Here is a 24,864-nt window from a genome sequence, read left to right as displayed (position 1 = left end):
ATTCAGAAAAATGGGTGCCTTGAAAGAACATAAACTCATTCACACTGGGGAGCGACCTCACAAATGTGAAAAATGCGATAAGACATTCAGAAAAATGGCCAACTTGAGAGCACATAAATTAATTCACAGTGGGGTTCGTCCTCACAAATGTGAAAAATGCGATAAGGCATTCACGCAAATGTCTTTCTTGAGAGCACATGAAGTCATTCACAGTGGGGAACGACCTCACAAATGTGAAACATGCGATAAGGCATTCACGCAAATGTCTTTCTTGAGAGCACATAAACTCATTCACAGTGAGGAACGACCTCACAAATGTGAAACATGCAATAAGACATTTGCTCGAGTGAATACTTTGAATAGACATGTGTTTATTCACACTAGTGAACGTCCTTACGAATGTGAAATATGCGATAAGACATTCAGAACAATGGCTTACTTGAGAGCACATAAACGCATTCACAGTGGGGAACGACCTCACAAATGTGGAATATGCTCTAAGACATTTACACAAGCGAGTAGCTTGAGAACTCATATGTCCGTTCACAGTGGGGTATGGCCCTATAAGTGTACAGTATGTGATAAAACATTTACACGACCAAGCATCCTGAAAAAGCACATCGTTGTGCACAATAAAAAGTAATTATAAATATAAAGTATGCAATAAGGGATTTTGCCAAATGGCTGTGCAATGAAATATGTAAAAGATATTTGTAAAAATGGAGTTGAAAGATCTATTAATTAATTTTTTAAAGTATGTTTACAATATGAATTATTTTTGTATGTTTTATAAATATAAACAAATAATGTTATAATGATTGTTTCATTGTAATAATGTATTATATCTGCTATAGGTTTAATTATTATTTTGTAAACAATTTAAATAAATTTTTGTATTTATTTCATAACATATTTGAATGTTATTTTGTTCATATTTTATATTTTTCACAATTTTACTAATTTAAATAACTTTTGAACATTTGAAGGTAACATAATATATTTTAATAAAATATATTTGAATTAAACTAGTATTTTTTTATTTAATTAGTTTCCTGAATGAGAACTTTGTGCAAATATTATTAATTTGCAAATATTATTTATTATTAAATTTATCTATTATGATTTTAAGGTAATGTGTATAGTCTTTGGATATGTAATATGAATGCATACGGTAAAAAACATATTTCAAATCTACATTTTTTATTAATAAATAAAGTATTTTTTATTATTAATAAAGTATTTGACAATTTTTTTAGAAATATGTTTATAATATTTTATTTATAATTATCATATTAATCTGTATCTTTAATATTGTAGTATATGATCTCCTTGTCTACCAGTTTACTTGTTTATTTGTTAAAGTGATTACCTGTGCAAGGAATTTTCATCTTTGTGCAATAAATGGAAAATTCGGGACATTTTTTTGGTTTTTGTCAAATAACTCAAAAATTTCATATGGAACCACCCCTTTTCAATTAGAAAGGGTGAAACTAGATAAAATTTAGAACATTTCCTAGGGAACACTTTTATCCCCTCCGATAGAAAAGTTTTGAATAAAACGATTTTGAATTTGTATATCTAATAGCGTATAAAAGAATCCAATGGGAATCCACTAAGATTCCTACTTTTCTAAAGAGATTGCATGCAGCGCCTCTATGTTAAATTGTTCCCAAATCGTGAGGAACTACGTAGTGACTACCGGGTTCATATGGTTCTGTGTTAGATGGCGCCACTGTCGGCAAACGTTCGACAGTTCTCAACGACTCTTATATATATACTAGCTGTCCCATTTTAAATGAGATTTGGATATATAAATGTATATATTGATTTATACATGATTATACATGGCCTAACTGCCTTAGTTTGTATGGAAATTGGATATATAAATGTATATATTGATTTATACATGATTATGTATGGCTTAACTGCCTTAGATTGTATGGAAATTGGATATATAAATGTATATATTGATTTATACATGATTATGTATGGCTTAACTGCCTTAGTTTGTATGGGAAATGGATATATAAATGTATATATTGATTTATACATGATTATATATGGCCCAACTGCCTTAGTTTGTATGGGAAATGGATATATAAATGTATATATTGATTTATACATGATTATATATATGGCCTAACTGCCTTAGTTTGTATGAGAATTGGATATATAAATGTATATATTGATTTATACATGATTATATATGGCCTAACTGCCTTAGTTTGTATGGGAATTGGATATATAAATGTATATATTGATTTATACATAATTATATATGGCCTAACTGCCTTAGTTTGTATGGAAATTGGATATATAAATGTATATATTGATTTATACATGATTATATATGGCCTATCTGCCTTAGTTTGCATGGGAATTGGATATATAAATGTATATATTGATTTATACGTGATTATTTCGTAAAGTATTGCATTTAATATTTTTATAATTAAAAGAAATCTCTAAAATATCACATATTTAAATTACAATTTGTTTAAAGTATCCTAAAATAAACAAAAAAAGTCATCAAAACAATGTAAAACTTACCTGACAAAAAAACCTTCCTTTGGCCCTCGTATTTGCACACACTCGCGATTTATATTAAATAACTTAATATATTATAACAATATATATTAATAAATTATTTAAACTTCATTAAATTAATTAAGCTAAAATTTATTTTAATTTTTATTAAATAATTAATTTTAATTTAAATGTTACACTATAAAATGCATTTTTTTGCTAGTTGCATCTGCAACTGCTATTACGAGACTGATGGAAAAAACCTCAAAAATATTCGAATTTAATATAAAATATATTATGTAATATTATTGATAGTGAATACAAAAGAATTTGGCTAAATGTTTTTGCGTAAGAACAAAATTTAATAGTCCGGGAGGCACCGACAATAAAGTTGTAAAATCTGATCAAAATAATAAACATATATAATAAATGTTATTTTTTATTTGGTGATAAAAGTTATTAATTAATTATTTTATTAAGTTTTTTATTTAATAAGTAATTAATTTATTCATTAACTTGTAATACTTTATTTAAATATTTATTTATTACTTTAATTATAACGCATTTGTTTTATTTTGAATTTACTCCATATTTTGAATAAATAAATAATTAATTAATTAATTTTATTAGTTTATTTATTTATTTCATTCTTTTATATATATTTTTTCAAATTTTTATTAATTTAGCTATTAATTAATTTATTCATTTATTTGGACATACACTCATAAATTAAATAATTGAATAATTTATTTATTTATTAATTACCTTAATTAATTGTTTAATTTATTAATTTATTTCACTATTTATTTAACTATTAATTAATTTATTTATTTATTTGGACATTAATTCATTAATTAATTGAATAATTGATTAATCTATTGATCAACTTAATTAATTGTTTAATTATTTATTTGGACATACACTCATTAAATAATTAATTTATTCATTTATTAATTATTTTTTTATTTTATTAATTTATTTCACTCTTTATTTAACAACTAATTAATTTATTTATTTATTTGGACATAAAATCATTAATTAAATAATTGAATAATTTATTTATTTATTAATTACCTTAATTAATTGTTTAATTTATTGATTCAGTTCACTATTTATTTAGCTATTAATTAATTAATTTATTTATTTGGACATTAATTAATTAATTGTTTGAATAATTGATCAATCTATTCATTAACTTAATTAATTGTTTAATTATTTATTTAGCTACTAGTTAATTAATTTTTTTATTTGGACATACACTCATAAATTAAATAATTGAATAATTTTATTTATTTATTAATTACCTTAATTAATTGTTTAATTTATTATTTTTTTACTATTTATTTAGCTATTAATTAATTAAATTATTTATTTAGACATTATCTCATTAATTAATTGAATAATTGATTAATCTATTGATTAACCTAATTAATTATTAAATTATTTATTTAGCTAATAATTAATTTAATTATTTATTTGGACATACACTCATTTATTAAATAATTGAATAATTTATTTATTTATTAAATACCTTAATTAATTGTTTAATTTATTAATTCAGTTCATTATTTATTTAGTTATTAATTAATTTATTTATTTATTTCGACATTAATTCATTGATTAATTGAATAATTAATTAATCTATTCATTAACTTAATTAATTGTTTAATTATTTATTTAGCTAGTAATTAATTTAATTATTTATTTGAACATACACTTAACATATACTTAATTAATTGTTTAATTTATTAATTTATTTTGCTATTTAATTAGCTACTAATTAATTAATTTATTTATTTGTACATTCATTTATTAATTAATTAATTGTTCAATTATTTATTTACCTATTAAATAATTATTTTTTTTATTTGGACATACACTCATTAATTAATTAATTTGTTCATTTATTTATTTATTAATTATTTTAATTAATTATTTAATTTATGAATCTATTGATTAACTTAATTAATTATTCAATTATTTATTTAGCTACTAATTAATTAATTTATTTATTTGGACATACACTCATTAATTAATTGAATAATTGATTAATTTATTAAATAATTGTTTAATTAATTTATTTATTTTACCAGATATTTAGCTATTAATTAATTTACTACACTTATTAATTAATGATTAATTAATTTATTAATTACCTTAATTAATTGCCTAATTTATTAATTTATTTTATCATTTTTTAGCCATTATTTAATTTATTAATTTATTAGGACTTACACTCATTAAATAAATAATTAAACAATTTATTAAGTAATTAATTAATTTAATTAATTGTTCAATTTAATCATTTAACTATTAATTTATTTATTTATTTGGAGATACACTCATTTATAAAATAATTGAATAATTTATTAATTAAATAATGGAATAATTTATTTATTTATTAATTAACTCAATTAATTTGTTTAATTAAATAATTGAATACTTGATTACTTTTATTTAAATTAATTGTTTAATTTACTCATTTATATCACAAATTTTCATTTATTATATAAATTATTATAAAATATATTTGTTTCTATTAAGAGTCTATTATTTTGCTCGATATAATTTTATTTCTTTTAATATAAAAACACATAACTATAAATATATATGTATATATAAAAATATTTTACAAAATTTATATTTAATATTTTGGTAAAAATAAATAATAGATTATTTGGATAAAGAGATCTTAAAATTAGTATTTTTAATTTACAATATGACTATCACATTCATCCTTATAAATGCACGAAATCTTAAAACTAATAATAATAATAATTATCATATTAAAAATAAAATACTTAAATATATGAATTTAAATTATTAATAAAAAATTTGCAAATTTAATTAAACTGAATTCAAGAGATGTATATTGTATAAATTAAAATAAAATTGAAAATTCATGAATTCACAAAATCTATTCTGATAATAAATTTATATTTGAATAAAGTAGATAAATTTAAAAATTCACTAAATTCAGAAATTTGTTAAAATTTGTATCTTTAAATTCATGACTCTATAAATCAAAATTTATAAACTCATTTATATATAAATCAATTAATCTAAAAATGTTTATGAATGGATTGTATAGGAATTGAATATATAAATGTATATATCGATTTATAAATAATTACAAATGGCCTAACTGCCTTAGTTTGTATGGAAATTGGATATATAAATGTATATATTGATTTATACATGATTACATATGGCCTAACTGCCTTAGTTTGTATAGAAATTGGAAATATAAATGTAGATATCGATTTGTACATGATTATATATGACCTAACTGCCTTAGTTTGTATGGGAACTGGATATATAAATGTATATATTGATTTATACATGATTATATATGGCCTAACTGTTCCAGTTTGTATGGAAATTGGATATATCAATGTATATATTGATTTATACATGATTATATATACTAACTGTCTTAGTTTGTATGGGAATTGGATATATACATGTATATATTATTTATACATAATATGTCAAGGATATGTCCTTCACAAAATCGTTTTTACAATTTCAAAATTAAATAAATAAATTCATGAATTTGTTATTCATAAACTTATTTAACTTATAAAATAATTTTCATTACAAATTTAAATACATAAATTTGGCTATTTCTAGCAATGTATCTATTATTTAATCAATATATATATATATATATATATATATATATATAATATAAATATAAATATATATATATATATATATATATATTTATATACATTTTTTTTATTATATAAGCTTAATATTTCTGTAATTTAAATGCCAATTGCACTACCCAGCTTTTCAGTATAAAAAAGTACAAAATTTTAAATTTACAAAAACTAAAAATTTCCAAAAAAAAATGTCTAATCTAACCTGTATTTACAAAAAATTACAAAAAACCTATTTACACTTTAAATAATTACTATCAAAATATTTCATATATAGTTTAATAAATGCTTTTTAAATATAATATTTAATACCTTTAATTTTAAAATCTTATCCAGATTTTTCCAAAATTTATCCTGCTGCAGTACGAAAATTTACATACTCTCTCGCCTCCTGTATTGTGTTTAGAGGAGCAGCTGGTAAATTACCTAAAAAAAAAAAAAAAAAAATAAGTAAAGTGTTAATATTATCATTATTATTATTATTGTCATTCTATGAAATTTCTTACATATTATTTATTAAGTTTTAACTTTTATAGTTAAATTGATTGCCACTGAATGAAGACTAAGATGCTAGCCGAAACGTATGGAATTTAAATAAATAAATTACTAAAAACTCTCATAGTATTTTTATCTATGTAACGCTAGACTTTTTAACTCAAATTAAACATATTATATCAACATCAAATTCAAGACTATTCAAAATATATATATATATATATATATATATATTGTAAAGTTTCGAACAAGAATCCAAAAGTAATAAAAAACAAGAAAAGTTTTTAATAAACAATTTCTTTATTTATTTATTTGTTTACTGTCGACGTTTCGGAACTAGGTACGTTCCATCTTCAGGACATCTGTCAAGAAACATGATCTTGATGAGATTTAAGCAAACAATATGTTTAGGAATAGAAATTTTTCTTAAATAATAAATTAATTGCAAAAAAATAATAATGTACAGAAATATGATAATATGATCAAAATGAAAATGATAAAAATAAATAAGTGGATTATCACAGAACAGGATATTAAAAAAGATAGAAATTTTTTGAAAGTTATGGAAAATTTTAAGAAAAGATTAATGACAAAATTGAATTAATTACCTGTATGTTTGAATATACGTTAGCACTTTTTCACTAAACAAGATTTTTAAACAAAAAATGAATTTGTGAGTTATTTTTCCGCCGAATAGTTAAATTTTGTAAATCAAAATTATTAAAAGTTTTGTCTTTTTTAAAATTATCATTTGAAAACACAAATAATATTGTTCTCTCGATGTTATGCGATCGGCTTTTGGAAACAAACTAACTGAATCTGATGAGTCATGTGTAACGCGTGTAAACACTTGAACGAAAACTGTGAGATTGTATGTGTGTGTTTATATATATATATATATATATATATATTTCCCTTACCATAGTCCATTGTGGAAAAAAGGGGAGGTGTCTGTGGCGTAACAGGTGTCAAAGGAGGCGTCTGATTGCTTCTCGAATTAAAAGAAGAAGTTACCACAGGTTGATTCGAAGGCGGAAACCTGATGTAATGTTCCTGGCCTGTCGGACTGGTAAAACGCTAAAAAAAATAATAAAACAAATGTATATATATATATATATATATATATATATATATATATTAGAGATGGGTAACTCACTCCGGAGTTATCACTCCGATACAACTCCTCCCTCGGAGTGAATCCGAGTGGAGTCGTTTCACAGGATTTGTCATATCCGACATTCCTAAAATGGTATTAAATCTCTTAACTCGTGCAGGCATTTACTGTTTTTTGGCGTTTTTGCCATGGGAAGGATGCGGCCGCTTTCTCGTCTCTAGTTTTATGACCTTTTAGGTATCAAACTCAAAAATAATACCATTGTGTATTTTCCAGAAAATACAAAAGTGTTACTTCAAAGATACAAAACAATGAAATTGTGTTCAAGTGTGAATAGCTCAAATGTATAATTTATTGAATAGTAAGGGTCATATTTCTACCTACGACGATCTTACCGAAAAATACACGAAACAAAATACATTTAATCTGGTTTTCTATAGCCTGAAATAACAACACTTTAGAGTGCAAAATATCAGTGACGTCAATAGTATTTAAGCAGTAAAAAATATATAGTATAAAATTTTACTTTTACACAATTATATATTGTGTTTTAAAGTAATAATATGCTAATTGAAATACCCGATATAATATTAATTCTCGAATGGAAATAGCAGAAAAAAATTAGAAATCAGAAGTATTATTATTTCGTGAAAATATTTTATGATAAATGTTTTGCTTTCATTACAAAGTTTACTACATTATTTTAATATAAAATTAATCCAAAAAATCTATTATTTTCTCATCAAAAGAAAATAATTAAATTGAATTTGATTCTTAAGTTTTGCGTTTCTACTTTGGTCAACACTGTTAAAATTACGAGTCATTGAGTCGAACATGTGGTGTACCGAAAAGTTTTACAACTCGTCATTTACTTGTGATTTTTTTAGAAAAATTATTTCATTGATATTTTTTAATTTTATTTTATTCATAAATTTTCATTTCAAAAAATTAAATGGGATTTCACAATTCTTTGAGCATAAACAACGCATATAGAACACATTTGTGTCGAGTATTTCGGTTTCAAAGTAGTCGGAGTCGTGGAGTTGTTAAGCGGATATAACTCCTCCCTGAAGTGGAGTCAAATCCGAGTCGATCCGGCTTCGGATATGATAAGCCCATCTCTAATATATATATATATATTTAAATTATATTTAGAAATGAAACCGTAATTAACTGTTGTAGACTAGATCTTAATGTGAGTTTATTGATAACTCAATTTACAACGAAACTGATATGATATAAATTTTGATATCAATTTGTTAGCCCGATAATTGATCGCTCACTAAAAACCGAGAGAACCCATTTTATGTGGTGAAAAAAAAACTAGCTACAGCTTGCTAGATGCGACATTCGCATCGGCGTAGCGCCAAGTGTGCTGTGTAGTTTAGTCATCACATTGGCGTCAATCAACTGACATATGTCAAGAACATTTTCATTCCGCCACATATATATATAACATAATTCTAATTTGGTTTTTATTTTATATGAAATAGAATTATTTTTTACCTCTATGTTACTTCGTACAGGTAACTGCAGCAGCGGTCTAGGAGCAGGAGGTATCAGGTAATTGTCAAAATTGCTCTGTTTCTTAGTTTGGTCGATTGATAGATGTTTCAGGGATATCTGGTAAAAAAAGTGAAGAAAATTGATTAATTGGTTCCATATGAAAGTTTTGAGTTATTTGATAAAAACTAAAAAAATGTCCCGAATTTCCTATATTTATTGCTTGAATGAAATATTGAATTCAAAGTTGTTTTATTCGAACCTTTTATATTGGAGTGTATAAAATTGTTCCCTAGGAAATGTTGTAAATTTTACCTTTTCTTAAATTTAAGGAAATGTTATCTAATTTTCACTAATGTAAATAAATCAAAATACCTAGAACCAAATTTTCTAGTAATTTAAAAAAATCCAGAAAAATGTCTCTAATCCATATATTTGCAATAAGCAGAATATACAATCCTGCGTTTCGTCTCTTTAATTCAAAATTTTGATATGCAAGTATATATAAGGTTGTCAAATATCTCCCTTCCGCCTTTTTGTATTATAAACCAAAAGCAAAAAAGCGGAAGGGAGATATTTGACAACCTAATATAACTAATTGTACTATATGTTAGTAAACTTTTTTTTAGTTTTTACTGATGTATATATATTAAAGTGCCTGGAACAAATTTTTTTAGTAAATTGAAAAAATCCGGAAAAGTGTCCAAAATTCATATATTACCAATTAGTAGAATATACAACCCTGCGTTCTACCTAATTTTATTTAAAATTTTATTATGCATATATGTATAACTAGTTATACTATATTTTAGTAAATTTTATCTAGTTTTGGTAAGGTAAATAAATTAAAATTCCTAGAACAAAACTAACGTAGTTTCATCCTGTCTAACTTAAAAGGGGTGTTTCCATATGAAATTTTTGAGTTATTTGACAAAAACCAAAAAAATGCCTCAAATTTTCTATATTTGTTGCTTAAGAATGAAATATCGAATTCAAACGCGTTTTATTCAAAACTTTTATATCGGAGTGTATAAAAGTGTTCCTTAGGAAACGTTGTGAATTTTATCTAGTTTCACCCTATCTAACTGAAAAGGGGTGGTTCCATATGAAATTTTTGAGTTATGTGACAAAAACCAGAAAAATATCCCGAACTTCCAATATTTATTGCTTAAGAATGAAATATCGAATTCAAAGTCGTTTTATTCAAAACTTTTATATCGGAGTGTATAAAAGTGTTCACTAGGAAATGTTGTAAATTTTATCTAGTTTCACCCTATATGGACTTTAGAAAAAAAAATTAAAGAAATTCATGCTTAATGTATCTAATTTCAATAATGACTTACTTTTCTGTCTTCATTATCAGAATGTGTGCCACTGTCGCCCAAAGAAGCTCCACTACAAACACTTCCAGTACTTAGACGTCCAGACGAAGATGAACCTGATAAATATAAAATTGTAATATACCATTTGAAAGGTAAATAAAACGGCTACAACTTTTTTTTTCACAATTTTTTTCATAACTCCTCTCATTTTGAAACGGCGAACGGTTAAAGGGCTCGAGAAAGACTCTGATTGCGCGGCCGCGCACTCTTGAAGCAATCATAACTCTGTCAATTTTTGTGTAAAAGAAAAATAATAAAAAAACAATAATAAGCCAGAGAGATCCCTTTGATCGTTATCTATATATTTTATACAAATCTTTTATTCTTTTATAATTTATTATTTTATTATTTTATAATTTGATTGAACATAATCAGTTAGAACCATTTGACCTTTGACGTATGAGTCGTCGTCTATTGTTTCATTTTAAATTACGTTTCTACAAAACATTTTAAATTAAAAATGTAAAGTTTCTATGGAGTTTTGAAATAATTTTTCACATTCACCACAATCTCTGGATGAGCAAGATTTTTTCAAGACTAAGAGTGGCCAAATCGGTTCAGCCGTTTCAGAGCCTTAGTATACCTAACATTTTATCGAGCTTTAAAAAAATCGGAAAAAAAAGTTTTTATAAATTCGTGAGTTTTCTGAAAATAGTTTGTACTAAAGTAGTGAATCTGCTAGAATCCATCAAGATGTGTATAATGAAGTGAATGCTAGATGGAATGTGAATTACTTTAATTCTGGTGGAAATGGCGCTCATTAAACCACATGATTTGAAAGAAAAAACCATCGTATATGCTTCTTATTTGCATCATTTTACACGCAAAACACATATTATACATACCTCACTCATTTTACACGCAAAAGACTTGTAACAGCACTCATTTTAAAGCTTATGTTGAGCACTATAAAACCCAATTTCACCGAAATGCATAAAATGTAAAACATCGACACTAGATGGCTTTAAATACAACAATTAAATCTTGAACGAAATAAAAAACGACTTTGCTCTTTCAAATCTTGCTTAATATTATTCCTAGAACACTTTATGTAATACCGATTTATTAATATTTTTATTGACATTATTTTGTTCATAACATGATTTTCGTTAAAATGTATATTTTAGGAAATATTTGCAAAAAAACGAAGAAAAACGCCAAAAATACATAAAAATTCAGTTGCCAGTAACTTGAAAAGTATTAGTTTTCTTAAACTTTTTAGGCATTTTTTCTCATAATTAGTTCTATCGATTTCCGACGTTATTTTGAAAAAATGTAATTACACAATTGAGAAGGGGTGTCATTCCACCAAATTGTTTTGAACATTGAACATGAGGGTAAGATGAACTTAATTCCAAAATTTTATGTAAATCGGAGCACAGTAAAGAAATTCAGACCCAAAACACTCCATTGACTGGAGTATGATGCATGCATGAAATAGATAGTGCGATAATTATCGCAAATATTAATATTTCTAAATAGTACTATTCTATATTAAGTTAAAATTTAACTTACTAGAAACACTATGTATGCTCAAACTGCTCATCGGTCTAATAACTCCGCCAATTTTATGAGTTTCACCTTGCACATCACTTGGTTTACCCTGATCACCTTTAGATTCGTTTTCTGCAAAAAAAATTGGACATAAGTACATCCAAATTTGGCCAAATTGAGATAAATAAACATTTTAAAGTTACATCGTAGTACAAATCTTGATTTAATGAAAAATGCCCGAATCAAAAGAATATTTTACCCTGTTCCTTGAAAATAATAAAACAAATTAAACATACGTGCCGTGTACTAAACGTAAGTTTATTTATTAGAAATTATTTCTATATTAAAATAGATAATGTTTTTATAGACAAGACAGATTCTAAAACTGTTAAATGAAAAAATAAAAGGACTCTACTGACGAGCAAACATAATTTTAATCCAGAACATAAAAATGGATTCTACTGACAAGCAAACTTTAATTACAATCTAGTTGATAAAAAGGAACTATACTGATGACTAAATTCAAAATTAGTAAATATAAAAACTGAAAAAGATCTCCACTAACTTGTATAGATATAAAAGATATAGAAAGGAAACATATAAAAAAGGACTCTACTGACGAGGAAACTTTAGTTTTGATCTAAACGATCAAAAAGGACTTTACTGACGAGCAAATAAAAAATCGAACATTTAAAATATGATCATAAATTTCATCTTAAAGTTATAAAGGGATTATACTGACAAGCCAACAAAGTTTTGATCGATAAGAAAATACAAAAAGGACTCTACTGACAATCAAATTTGAAACTAGCAAATATAAAAAAGACTCTACTGACAGGCAAACTAAAAAAACGAAGTTTAATTTCAACTAAGAAGAAGAAAAAGGACTCTACTGGTAAGCAAAATTAACTTAGATACTAAAAGCAACTGTACTGATAAGCAAAAATATTAATGAAAAATGTTTTGTGAAAGGGACTCTATTGACGAGCAAAATATGAATAAAAAATGTCTCTAAAAAAGAACTCTACTGACGAGCAAACTCAATTTTAATATAAAATATTTGAAATTGGACTTTACTGGCGACCAAATTTGAAATTCGTAAATATAAAAAAAGACTCTACCATCGAGCAAACTAAAAATTTACAAAAAAGACAAAACTGGACTCTACTGACAAATGAATAATAAATAAACAAATAATAGAAAAGGGACTCTGCTGACAAGTGATCAAATAACTTGATAGAAATGTACAAAATTGATCTAAAAGACAAAAAAGGGACTCTACTAACGAGCAAAATTATTAATTAGAAAAAGGGACTCTACTGTCGAGCAAAATTATTAATTAAAAAAAGGGACTCTACTGTCGAGCAAAATTATTAATTAAAAAAAGCGACTCTACTGTCGAGCAAAATTATTAATTAGAAAAAGGGACTCTACTTTAGAGCAAAATTATTAATTAGAAAAAGGGACTCTACTAACGAGCAAAATTATTAATTAGAAAAAGAGACTCTACTGTCGAGCAAAATTATTAATATTTAATGACTTGAAAAGCGGATTCTACTGACGAGCAAGGTTATAAAAAAAGGACTCTACTGAGGAGTAAATTAAACTTAATTTTCATATATAAGATTTAAAAAAAGGACTCTACTGACGTGCAAATTGAATATCGTCTAGAAAAAGTAAAAAAATACAAAAGCAGTCAATGAATGTATGTTAATTTTAATTACATGAAGTTCTTCAAACAATATTTGTTTAGGTGTTGTTTAACATAATCCACTGTGTGAACGAATAATAAAGAATTTATTAATCAGCAATTACTTTTTCTTACGAATTTCTTCTAAATGCTAATTACAATGACAAACCGATCATGTCATATTTGAAGTATGACTTGAATTACATTATTGTTTTTAAATATTTGACAAGCAATCTAAAAATAACATTCAAACTGATTATTAAAATAAAAATTAATGAAAAATAAACTCTACTGATAAGCAAAATAAAAATAAAATTCAAAGAGACTCTACTGATGATAAATTAAAAATGAAAGAAAAAGGGACTCTACTGACGAGCAATCTAAAAATAACAATAAAAAGGGACTCTACTGACGAGCATACTAAAAATAATATTAAAAAGGGACTGTACTGACAAGCATACTAAAAATAAAATTCAAAGATACTCTACTGATGACAAATTAAAAATTAAAGTAAAATGGACTCTACTGACGAGCAATCTAAAAATAATATTAAAAAGGGACTCTACTAACGAGCAAAACTAAAAATAAAATTAGAAATGGACTTGTAGTTTCTATAAATCTTTGAAGTTAATAAAATGGAAAATATTTTTTAGGCAAGACAGATATTGCAGTTGTTCAAAGAATGAGATTATATCGCCAGCGAAAAAGTAAAACAAAATACAAGCAGTCAATGAATGCATGTTAATTTTAATTACATGAAGTTCTTTAAACACAATTAATACATGTTGAGTAAACAATATTTGTTTAGGCGTTGTTTAACATAATCCACGATTATAGAATTTATTAATCAGCAATTACTTTTTCTAACAAATTTCTTCTAAATGCTAATTACAATGACAAACCGATCGTGTCATATTTGAAGTACGACTTTAATTACATTATTGTTTTTAAATATTATAAATATTTTTTAGTTGCCATTACCTTTTGCATGCCTAGATCTGGCAAAAAGTTTCCTGACTCGTTCCAGTGCACCCATTTTACCATCCACGCCGTTGGCCCCTCCTTGTTTTTGTAATTTATCGTACTGCTCCCGCATTGATTTCAGCATACGATCGCGTTCCCTTTGCGTTTGTGCCCCTGCTGTGGCGTGTCTTGCACGCCACTGCTCTGCTAAACGCTCCACTTCGGCCAAACCACGAGCTCCTCGTCTAAAATCCTTGATCAATTCGGCTAACTCCTCATCTGGAGACTAAGGTAAAAGATAGTACATCAAAAATTTGTTATTTATACCATAAATGAATGAACTAGTGGTGTATGGCATCGTGCCTTAAGGCAAATTGCTGAAACTTCCCGTACCGTAATTAAATAATCGAGGAATGAAAACAATCAATAATTGTATATATATATATATATATATATATATATATATATATATAATTATATAATATATACTGTAAACTAATAAGGGCTTTTTAACTTTAAATTAATTAACATAAAACTATAACAATAATTTAACATATCTTTGAATATTGAGAAAAGCATTCTTTACGTATTTGTTTATAATCTCAAAAGTCGATAAAGTTTAAATTAATATATATATATACAATAATAAAATCATTCATTCATTTTTCATATTGTATCATAGTAACTAAAGATTTTCATAACCAGATCCATCGCAGTTCTTTATCGCATAAAAGATAAAACACAATACTTTCGCTGAGCGGCAGACTCCTTTTATTTACTGTATTTATTTGTTATTTGGCCGAATGTAAGTTCGATGCAAGCCTGGTTGAAACGCCTAATAATAAACTTTTAAAATGGGCGACAAGCGTATTTTATGAACAATTTATGTCTACGTTCACTAAGGTATATACCATATTTTTTTAAGTCAAATCCGGGACGGCAATTTTTAGTTATGGTAATCCGGGGGGTGTGTTAGTCGTTTATATAACAAATGCTATTCAAGGATACAATAAAAAAAAGGTTTTTTTAAATGAATTTTTTTTTATCATAATTGCGGACCCTTAAAAAGAAGTTTTAGTAAGCTTTTGAAATGTAATTGTGAGTTTGTTAGATCACTCCTAAGATTATGGGAGGTTATATATATATATATATATATATATATATATATATATATATATATATATATACGAGGTGTGTTCAAAAAGTACCCGGAATTACTAATAATTAAATTTCGCGGGTCTGGAGTGTCTGATTGTCAAAATTTTTTTTTATTGTGTTGGTATACATGCCCCTAAAGTATGATGAAATTTTCAGCTATATTCACTGTTTACTTTGTCTGTGGTAGTCGCTAAGGTTCGACGTGTTTTTCTGAGCTCGGCGATTTTTACAATGGAAGAATTGAAAAGTCAAAGAATTTGTATTAAATTTTGCGTAAAAAATGAAATAAAGTGTTGCAAAGTGCAAAAATTCACCAGATATGGCTCCGTGTGACTTTTTCCTATTCCCAAAGTTGAAGAGACCCATGAAAGGACGGCGGTTTTCCTCGATTGAAGAAAATCGCCGAGAGTGCTCAAGGACATATCAAAAAGTGAATATCAAGGGTGCTTCGAAAATTGGAAAAAACGCTGGCATAAGTGTATTATATCTGGGGGGGACTACTTTGAAGGGGACCACATTAATGTAGACGAATAAATAAATATTTTTTTGAAAAAACGAAAATTCCGGGTACTTTTTGAACAGACCTCGTATATATATATATATATATATATATATATATATGTGTGTGTGTGTGTGTGGTGTGAAGAAAATAATAAATTATATTTGTGATTACAAAATACCTTATACTTCGATTATTATATGCAATACTTCTTTATCTATGATATTATATCTTATTATATATTTTTATTATATTATTATAATTATATATTTTTCAATCTATATGTTCTGTTCAATTAATTTGAAAAAAATAGCATCTGTTAGTTTGTTTTCCTAATTTTTGTTAATTTTCGAAACACCGGGACATCCGGGACAAAAAATCAAAATCCGGTGAAATTCGGGCTGTCCCGGCCAATCCGGGACGTATGGTCACCTTAACGTTCACAAAAGTCCATTTTTTATTTGAGTTTTTTGATAATTTAGAAATCAAAACTCAAAATTTTGAAATGATTGATAATTAAAAACCATGCTTTTTCTAAATATTTTGAGAACTTGGAAATTTTTGAAAATATTCGATTTTTTTAAGTCTTAAAATTTTTGTAAGATTATTTTTTAAATTTTTTCAAAATTTAGTTTTTTTTTTGAAAATGAAAAATTTCGAAAATTTCATTTTTATGAAACTTTGAATTTTTTTGAAAATTTTGAATTTTTTTTTCCTTGAAAATTTTCAAAATTATTAAATTTTCCGTAAATGCCTTTTTTGCACACCGCCTATTCAAGCAAAATGTTTTTTGAATTATTCTAATCGGATGATCCGTTCTCTCAAAAACTGCATAACCGTTTTTACACCCTTTGCGCTCCATACCTCCAAAACAGCAAAATTGTCTTTTGAAAAAACGCCTCGCGATCGAGTACGAACCGAATGATTTTTCAATCTTATAAATCGGTTATTCCATACTGTGGAAAATGTCGAGGACATTTGTTTGAACCGTATAAATAAACTTCAAAATTAAAAATCTTGGTACGGAACCCAGAAAAAATTACACAAAATGTATACACAATATTAAAATCTCTATAAAGTATCTGATAATTTGATGTACATATGTTTAATAAACATTTTTGACCGCCAAATGACACTTTTTTAACTTATTTTAATTGATAGTCCAAAACCGCTGGAAAAATTTAATCAGTTGTTCATTTCGTCAACACAAGTAAAATGTTTTTTGAATTATTAAAATCGGACGCTCCGTTCTCTTAAAAACTGAGTTATCATTTTTGGCACTTTTCGCATCGTATCTTCGGAACGACTAGACCTGCCTTCGCCAAAAACTAATCAGCACGTCTCCTTATCAATACGAATCGAATGTTTTTTTAATTATTCAAACCGGTTGATCTGTGTTCTCGAAATCGTCGACGAAAATATGTGTCCGCAAACATACACGCACACACACACACACATCCATTTTTTCTAAGGTATGCCAAAATGTTCAGAAACCTTTGAAACGTAAAGATATATAAAAATTTTCATTTTCGATTTTTTTGCCATACTATAACTTGCCCTATGGCAAGTTAATAATATTTATTACAGTAAAAATAAATAAAAAAAAAAGTAAAATAAATAAATGTTTCTTATTACCTTTTCCTCGCAGCTGCTGCCAGCTTCGGAAGAATTCCGATGGATTTCTGCCTTCACAACACCAGACGAAGAGTTTAGATGGGTTTTGCTTGAAGCCTGGTGCAGGTGTCCAGGATACACACGCATGTTGCTAGGATGTGTCAGGTAATCTGAGAATTGAGAGGTTCCACCTGAGGCTCCAAGTAAGGAAAACAATGTTGTCGTGCTGGATGTGAATGGATTTGTACTCGGTGTTGGTGATTTGGGAGATCCGATAGATTCTGTAAGTAAAAAATAGTAAGTTAGCAATTTTATTGGTCTTTGAGCTTGAAGGTAAATTTCTGGAACTTACCATACAGTTTTGAATATTTTCTATTATTATTAATACTGTAAATTTCATCACTCGTATTTTATAGATTGTATATAAGTGCTTATATTTAGGCGACGATCTTTGTTTATGTTTACAAGAAACGCAACATATATAAACGAAACCTAAACGAGTCGCGTTAAAATGAATTCATTCAAAGACCTTATCTCATATTTCTAAGACTAATGTAAAATAGCACATATGAAATGTATAAACATTTTAAAACTGAATTGTCATAGTCGAAATTATTTACTTCAACTATCTGAGTATATATACAGTCTATTTATATTTTTCTATTGAAAAAAATAAAATGCTATATTTATAATTATTTAAGCATTTAAATTAACATTATTAAACAATTACAATTACAACACACTTTTATAGGTAACAGAGTTAAAAAAATACATGAACTGCAAACTACCGGACAAACTAAAGACAATGACGGACCTAAACAGTTTCAAAATTAAATTTAAAAATTATATAAGAGATAAATGCAATAAATGAGATAAACTTCCTAATTAGAATACTATATTACTTCTGTTAATTAAGTATAAGTACGTATGTATGTACGCAAGCATTGTGTGTATATATGTGTCTATAATAGTAATAAGTAAAAATATATAGATGTCTTAATGTAAGCCTGTTACATAAAATTTAGATTTTATTATAATTGCTGTGATCTCTCATACCAGAACAATTGTCTGACTGAGATACAGTATGTACGAATTATATCAAATAAATAAATAAATAAAAAAAAAATTTTAAAAAAATCGTATCACCACAAAGATTTTAAGGTTGAACAGTTTCCGGCACTTCCAAAATTTTTGTTGAACCTTTTCTTACTCCATCGTGTACTTCTCTTACATGTCGACTTAATACATTTTTCAATGCAAATGCTTTATTGCAAATTTCACAACTGTAAGCACGTTTTCCAGCATGAACTGCTCCATGTTTCATTAATGTCGCTTTCCTTGCAAATGTTTTATTGCATATTTCACAACTATAAGGCCGTTCTCCAGTGTGAATAATTTCATGATATTTTACATCTCGCTTTGTTTTAAATGTTTTATTGCATATTTCACAAGTATAAGAACGTTCTTCAGAATGCACATATAAATGCCTTTTTAAGGTCACTAAGAGGGAAAATCTCTTTTTGCATATTTCACACTCATAACGACGTTCGCCTGTGTGTAAAACTGCATGTCGTCTTAATGTCACCTTTAATCTGAATGTTTTATTGCATATTTCACAACTGTAAGGACGTTCTCCAGTATGAATTGTTCCATGATCTCTAAATCCAGGTTTGCTTTTAAATACTTCATTGCATATTTCACACTCATAACGATGTTCACCAGTGTGTGAAACAGCATGTTGTCTTAATGACGCTTTTAATCTGAATGTTTTATTGCATATTTCACAACTGTAAGGACGTTCTCCAGCATGAACTGCTCCATGTTGTGTTAATGTCTTTTTCAATGCAAATGTTTTATTGCATATTTCACAACTATAAGGCCGTTCTCCAGTGTGAATAATTTCATGATATTTTACATCTCGCTTTGTTTTAAATGTTTTATTGCATATTTCACAATTATAAGAACGTTCTTCAGAATGCACATATAAATGCCTTTTTAAGGTCACTAGGAGTGAAAATCTCTTTTTGCATGTTTCACACTCGTAACGACGTTCGCCTGTGTGTAAAACTGCATGCCGTCTTAATGTCGCTTTTAATCTGAATGTTTTATTGCATATTTCACAATTGTAAGGACGTTCTCCAGTGTGAGTTATTTCATGCTCTGTTAATGAATATTTTGATTTGAATCTCTTTTTGCATGTATTACACTGATGAGGGCATTCATCAGTGTGAGTAACTTTATGTTGTTTCAAACATTGTTTTGTTGCAAATGTTTCATTGCATATTTTGCAAACACTTTCTTTAGTATGAAGCTTTTTATGTTTGAATAAATTGTTCTTGGCTGAAAATGTTTTTTTGCATATCTCACATTCATAAGGTCGTTCTCCAGTGTGAATAACTTTATGTAGAATTAATGATTGTTTAAATGTGAATGTTTTATTGCATATCTCACAGTTATAAGGACGTTCTCCAGTATGAATCTTTTTATGTTCGTTTAAAAGTGCCTTCTTTTGGAATGTTTTATTACATATTTTACAATCATAGAGCTTTAGATTATCGCTTGCTGTACACTTTCCAGAAAGGATTTCAGATAATTTGCTCATATTATTTAAATTACTGATGTCTTCATTAAATGTGTAAGGTTTTTCATTGGAACTTGTTGCAGCATCACGCCCATCGATCTTCTCTTGTTTAATTTCCTCGTCAATAGTAACCTCAGATTTTAGGAATTGCTGTAAGCATATTTCATCATTCTCCATACTCATATTTGTTGCATGTTCATTATCTTCAACCTCTTGTTTCACTTGAGGACCTTGTTTAAAATCTTGCTCATCAATCGTTTCTTGTTTTATATCCTCCTCAACTGTAACCTCTGATTTTAGAAATTGCTGTAGACATATTTCCTCACCCAGCATACACATGTCTGAAATATTTTCATAATCATCAAATTCTTGTTTAATTTGAGGATATTCAATCGGTTCAACTTTAATTGTTGTGTTTAAATTTGTTTCTTCAGACATTTTCAACTTTTGTAGGTTATGGTAATTGCTATCTAACAATTTCTGCCTAAAAGTCGAGAAGTCTTGTAATTTATGTGTTTGGAACGTGCAATGGATATATTTTGATAATTATTAATTTGATATAACACTAACACTGATGTTTTTGTTATTATTTATATTTTTGTTTGCTTCATTTGTGCACTTCGACAATTTGACATTTCTACTTCGTTCTGATTGGTCAACACCAGAAACAACTTCAACTTCTAATTTAACGGCGGCAAAATTTAAAATCATATGTGATATAGTTACATGAAAAAAGATAGAGATTAATTCAATATTAATTTAGAACGCTTTCGTTTATATTTTTATTATTATTGCATCATTAAAAGTCAGAATTTCTAAATTCTTGGTAGCCTTGATAAACTCGCAGTTGAAATCTTTTTAATGTTGTCTAACCTAAACGAAGTAGAGCTGTCAAAATGTCAAAGTGCGTAAATAAAATAAGTGAAATAATAAAATAATAACGAAAAAGTCAGTGTTAGTATTATAACATGCTGATGAATATCAAAATATATTTATTACACGTTCACAACACATAAATTACAAATCTTATCGACTTTTAGGCATACATCGTTAGATAGCAATTACCTTAACCTACAAAAGTCAAAAATGTCTGAAGAAACAAATTCAAATACAATAATTATAATTGAACCGATCGAATATCCTGAAGTGAAACAAGAATTTGATGATTATCAATATACATCAAATATGAGTATGGAGATTGATGAAATATGCCTACAGCAATTTCTAAAATCTGAGGTTACTATTGATGAGGAAATGAAGCAAGAAAAGATTGATAGGCAAGATGCTGCGCTAAATACAAGTTTCAATGAAAAACCTTACATATTTGATGATAACATCAGTAATTCAAGTACTACGAGCGAATCATTCGAAAACGTTTCTGAAAAATGTTCAACAAGGGATAATCTGAAGCCCTATATTTATGAAATATGTAATAAAACATTCCTCAGACAACAATCATTGAAATTTGATCAAGTTCTTCACACTACAGAACAACCTTACGAATGTGAAGTATGCAAAAAAATGTTTGTGAAAAAACTATCATTAACTAAACACCAAAAAGAGTGTCCTTATAAGTGCAAAATATGCAGTAAAACATTCAAAAAAAAGGATTATTTAGAAAAACATAGCATAATTCACACTGGAGAACATCCTTATAGTTGTGAAATTTGCAATAAAACATTTGCAAGGAAAGATGCATTAAAAAGACATGAAAATATTCACAATGGAGAATGCTATGACTGCAATATATGTAGAAAAACATTCACAAATAAAGAATCGTATAGGAAGCATAAAAGAAGGAAACATGAAAGAGTTCACACTGGAGAACTTCCTTATAGTTGTGGAATTTGCAATAAAACATTTGAAACAAAAAATACATTAGGACAACATGTAACAGAAGTACATGCTGGAATACAACCTATAAGAAAACGTTCAACAAATATGTTGAATTTGCTGGAAACTAACCAACCTTAAAATCCTTTCCTTGTGGAATTGCAATGTTTTTTTAACTCTGTTACTCACAAAAGTGTATTGTATGTAATTGTTAAGCCTACATATATAAATAAAATTGGATCTGTTTGTAATACTGAAATGGACACTTTCTTTTCATAGATGTATATTAATATAAATAGGAGACATAGAATAAATTAACACTGTTTTGTACATTATATTGTACAGCCAGTTTATAATAATATTAATATAACAAAGTTCAAATTTTTGCATCGCAACATCAGTTGATTTAAGTATTTGTTGTTAAACTAGATTTATTATACAATATTAAGGGGCTATTCTAGTGTAGAGACATGAACTTGAGCTCATTTTTGAATCATCATAAAAAAGGCAGGCTTTACTTTGCTACCATTTTTTTTATAATTTATTTATCAACATTGCAAGATTACAAAAAAAGTAAGTTAAGGGTTAATAATTTAAAAATTTGCAGTAGTTGAAGTGGTGGTCTCAACAAATTAACCACAAATGCAAATGAAAACTAGTGGGGTGTATGGCATCGTGCCTTAAGGCAAATTGCTGGAACTTCCCGTACCGTAACGAAATGTTCGAGAAATACTGAATGTTTTCAAATAGATTATTATAAATATTGTAACATTGTCTAATATTTATAAGAATTATATAAACTGAATTGCAGAGTTGAAATTATTTGTTTAAAGTATATTAGAAATATAGTCAGAATTAAAAATTTAATCTGAATTATTTTCGATATACAAAAATTTAAAAAAAAAAAAAAGTTGAAAGAATTTTTTTTTCCAAAATCAACTATTTTGTTAAGACAAGCAGAAAGTTCTTTGAATCATTTAAATCAGACGCTTAGTACTCTCAAAAACTGCCATTTTTTGCACATTTAGCTCTGTATCTCCGAAATGGTTAGGCCTGCCTTTGCCAAAAACTAATAACCACTTCTCCCCGTCAATACGAATTGAATGTTTTTTGGATCATTCAAATCGGATGCTTCGATCTCTCAAAAACTCAATTTCTATTTTCTGCACTCTTTGCTCCATATCTCCGAAACGGCTGGACCTGCCTTTGCCAAAAACTAAGCAGCACATCTCCCTATCAATAGGAATCGAATGTTTTTTGAACCATTCAAATCGGTTGATCCGTGCGCCCGAAAACGTGGACGAAAAATTGTATCCATACATACATACACACACAAACACATCCATTTTTTCTAAGATATGCCAAAACGTTCAGAAACCTTCAAAACGTCGAGAAATGTAAAAATTTTCAATTTCGATTACAATAACTTACCCTGCGCGAAGTTAAAAAAAGGATTATCAATCATAAAAAGAATTTTGATGAAATGACGACTGTTTAAAAATAAGAACAATTTTTCTTACTACTTTGTTGAGTTTCTCGGTTTTCAAAAATAGTAAAGATTAAAATTTGGGGATGATGCTGGTATATGCTAGATCTAGATTGGGAGATGTTTATAAAGTAGATTCTCAGAAAATTTCAGTTGAATCGGTCCAGTAGAACCCGAGAAATGGTGTACATCGTATTGAAAGAACTAGTTTTGAGTAAAACGCGTTTAAAATTTCGCAAAAGGAATAAAACCGGAGAGAATTATCATGATCAAAGAACTGTACCTACTAAAATAATTTAAACTGAGAAAAATCTTCTCGTACACATGTTCTTTTGAATTTGTACACTAGAATACATAAAAGAAAAATTTAAATTTAAATAAGACCAAAATCTATCTTTTTCCATAATTTTAAATTTGCCGCCGTTAAATTCGAAGTTGAAGTTGTTTCTGGTGTTGACCAATCAGAACGAAGTAGTAGAACTGTCAAATTGTCAAAGTGCGTAAATAAAGCAAGTGAAAATATAAAATAATAACAAAAAAGTCAGTGTGAGTATTATGACATATTAAAACAAAAACGAATTATTAAATATCAAAATATATTTATCACATATTCATAACGCATAGATCAAAAGAATTCTTTACTTTTAAAGCAGACATCTTTACAATAACCTTCAAACGTCAAAAATGTCTGAAGAAACAAATTCAAGCACAGAAATTAAAATTGAGCCGATCGAATATCCTCAGGTGAAACAAGAATTAGATGATTATGAAATTGAAGAAATTTGTCCACAGCAATTTCTAAAATCAGAGGTTACGGTTGAGGAGGATATAAAGCAAGAAATCAGCGATGAGCAAGATTTT

At 26.9% G+C, this 24,864-nt stretch overlaps 1 protein-coding gene across 1 annotated transcript in view; it reads right to left on the bottom strand.

Annotated features, from left to right (window-relative positions):
- The window catches only part of LOC113389136, a gene marked incomplete in the record, with an annotated part of 42,548 nt that overhangs the window by 15,034 nt on the left and 2,650 nt on the right, over positions 1-24,864 (bottom strand). Inside the window, 3 exon segments of the mRNA XM_026626189.1 lie at positions 12,201-12,311; positions 14,851-15,118; positions 18,125-18,375. Of these exon segments, the coding sequence (XP_026481974.1) occupies positions 12,201-12,311; positions 14,851-15,118; positions 18,125-18,250 (505 nt within the window).

This window comes from Ctenocephalides felis, unplaced genomic scaffold (genome assembly GCF_003426905.1).
Source record: "Ctenocephalides felis isolate EL2017-DRISC unplaced genomic scaffold, ASM342690v1 CF-g0.4_SCAFFOLD_03573, whole genome shotgun sequence".
In the NCBI taxonomy this organism is placed as follows: domain Eukaryota; kingdom Metazoa; phylum Arthropoda; class Insecta; order Siphonaptera; family Pulicidae; genus Ctenocephalides; species Ctenocephalides felis.
The sequence above is the reverse complement of the archived record's forward strand: the minus strand, read 5'-3'. Positions and strand labels throughout refer to the sequence as shown.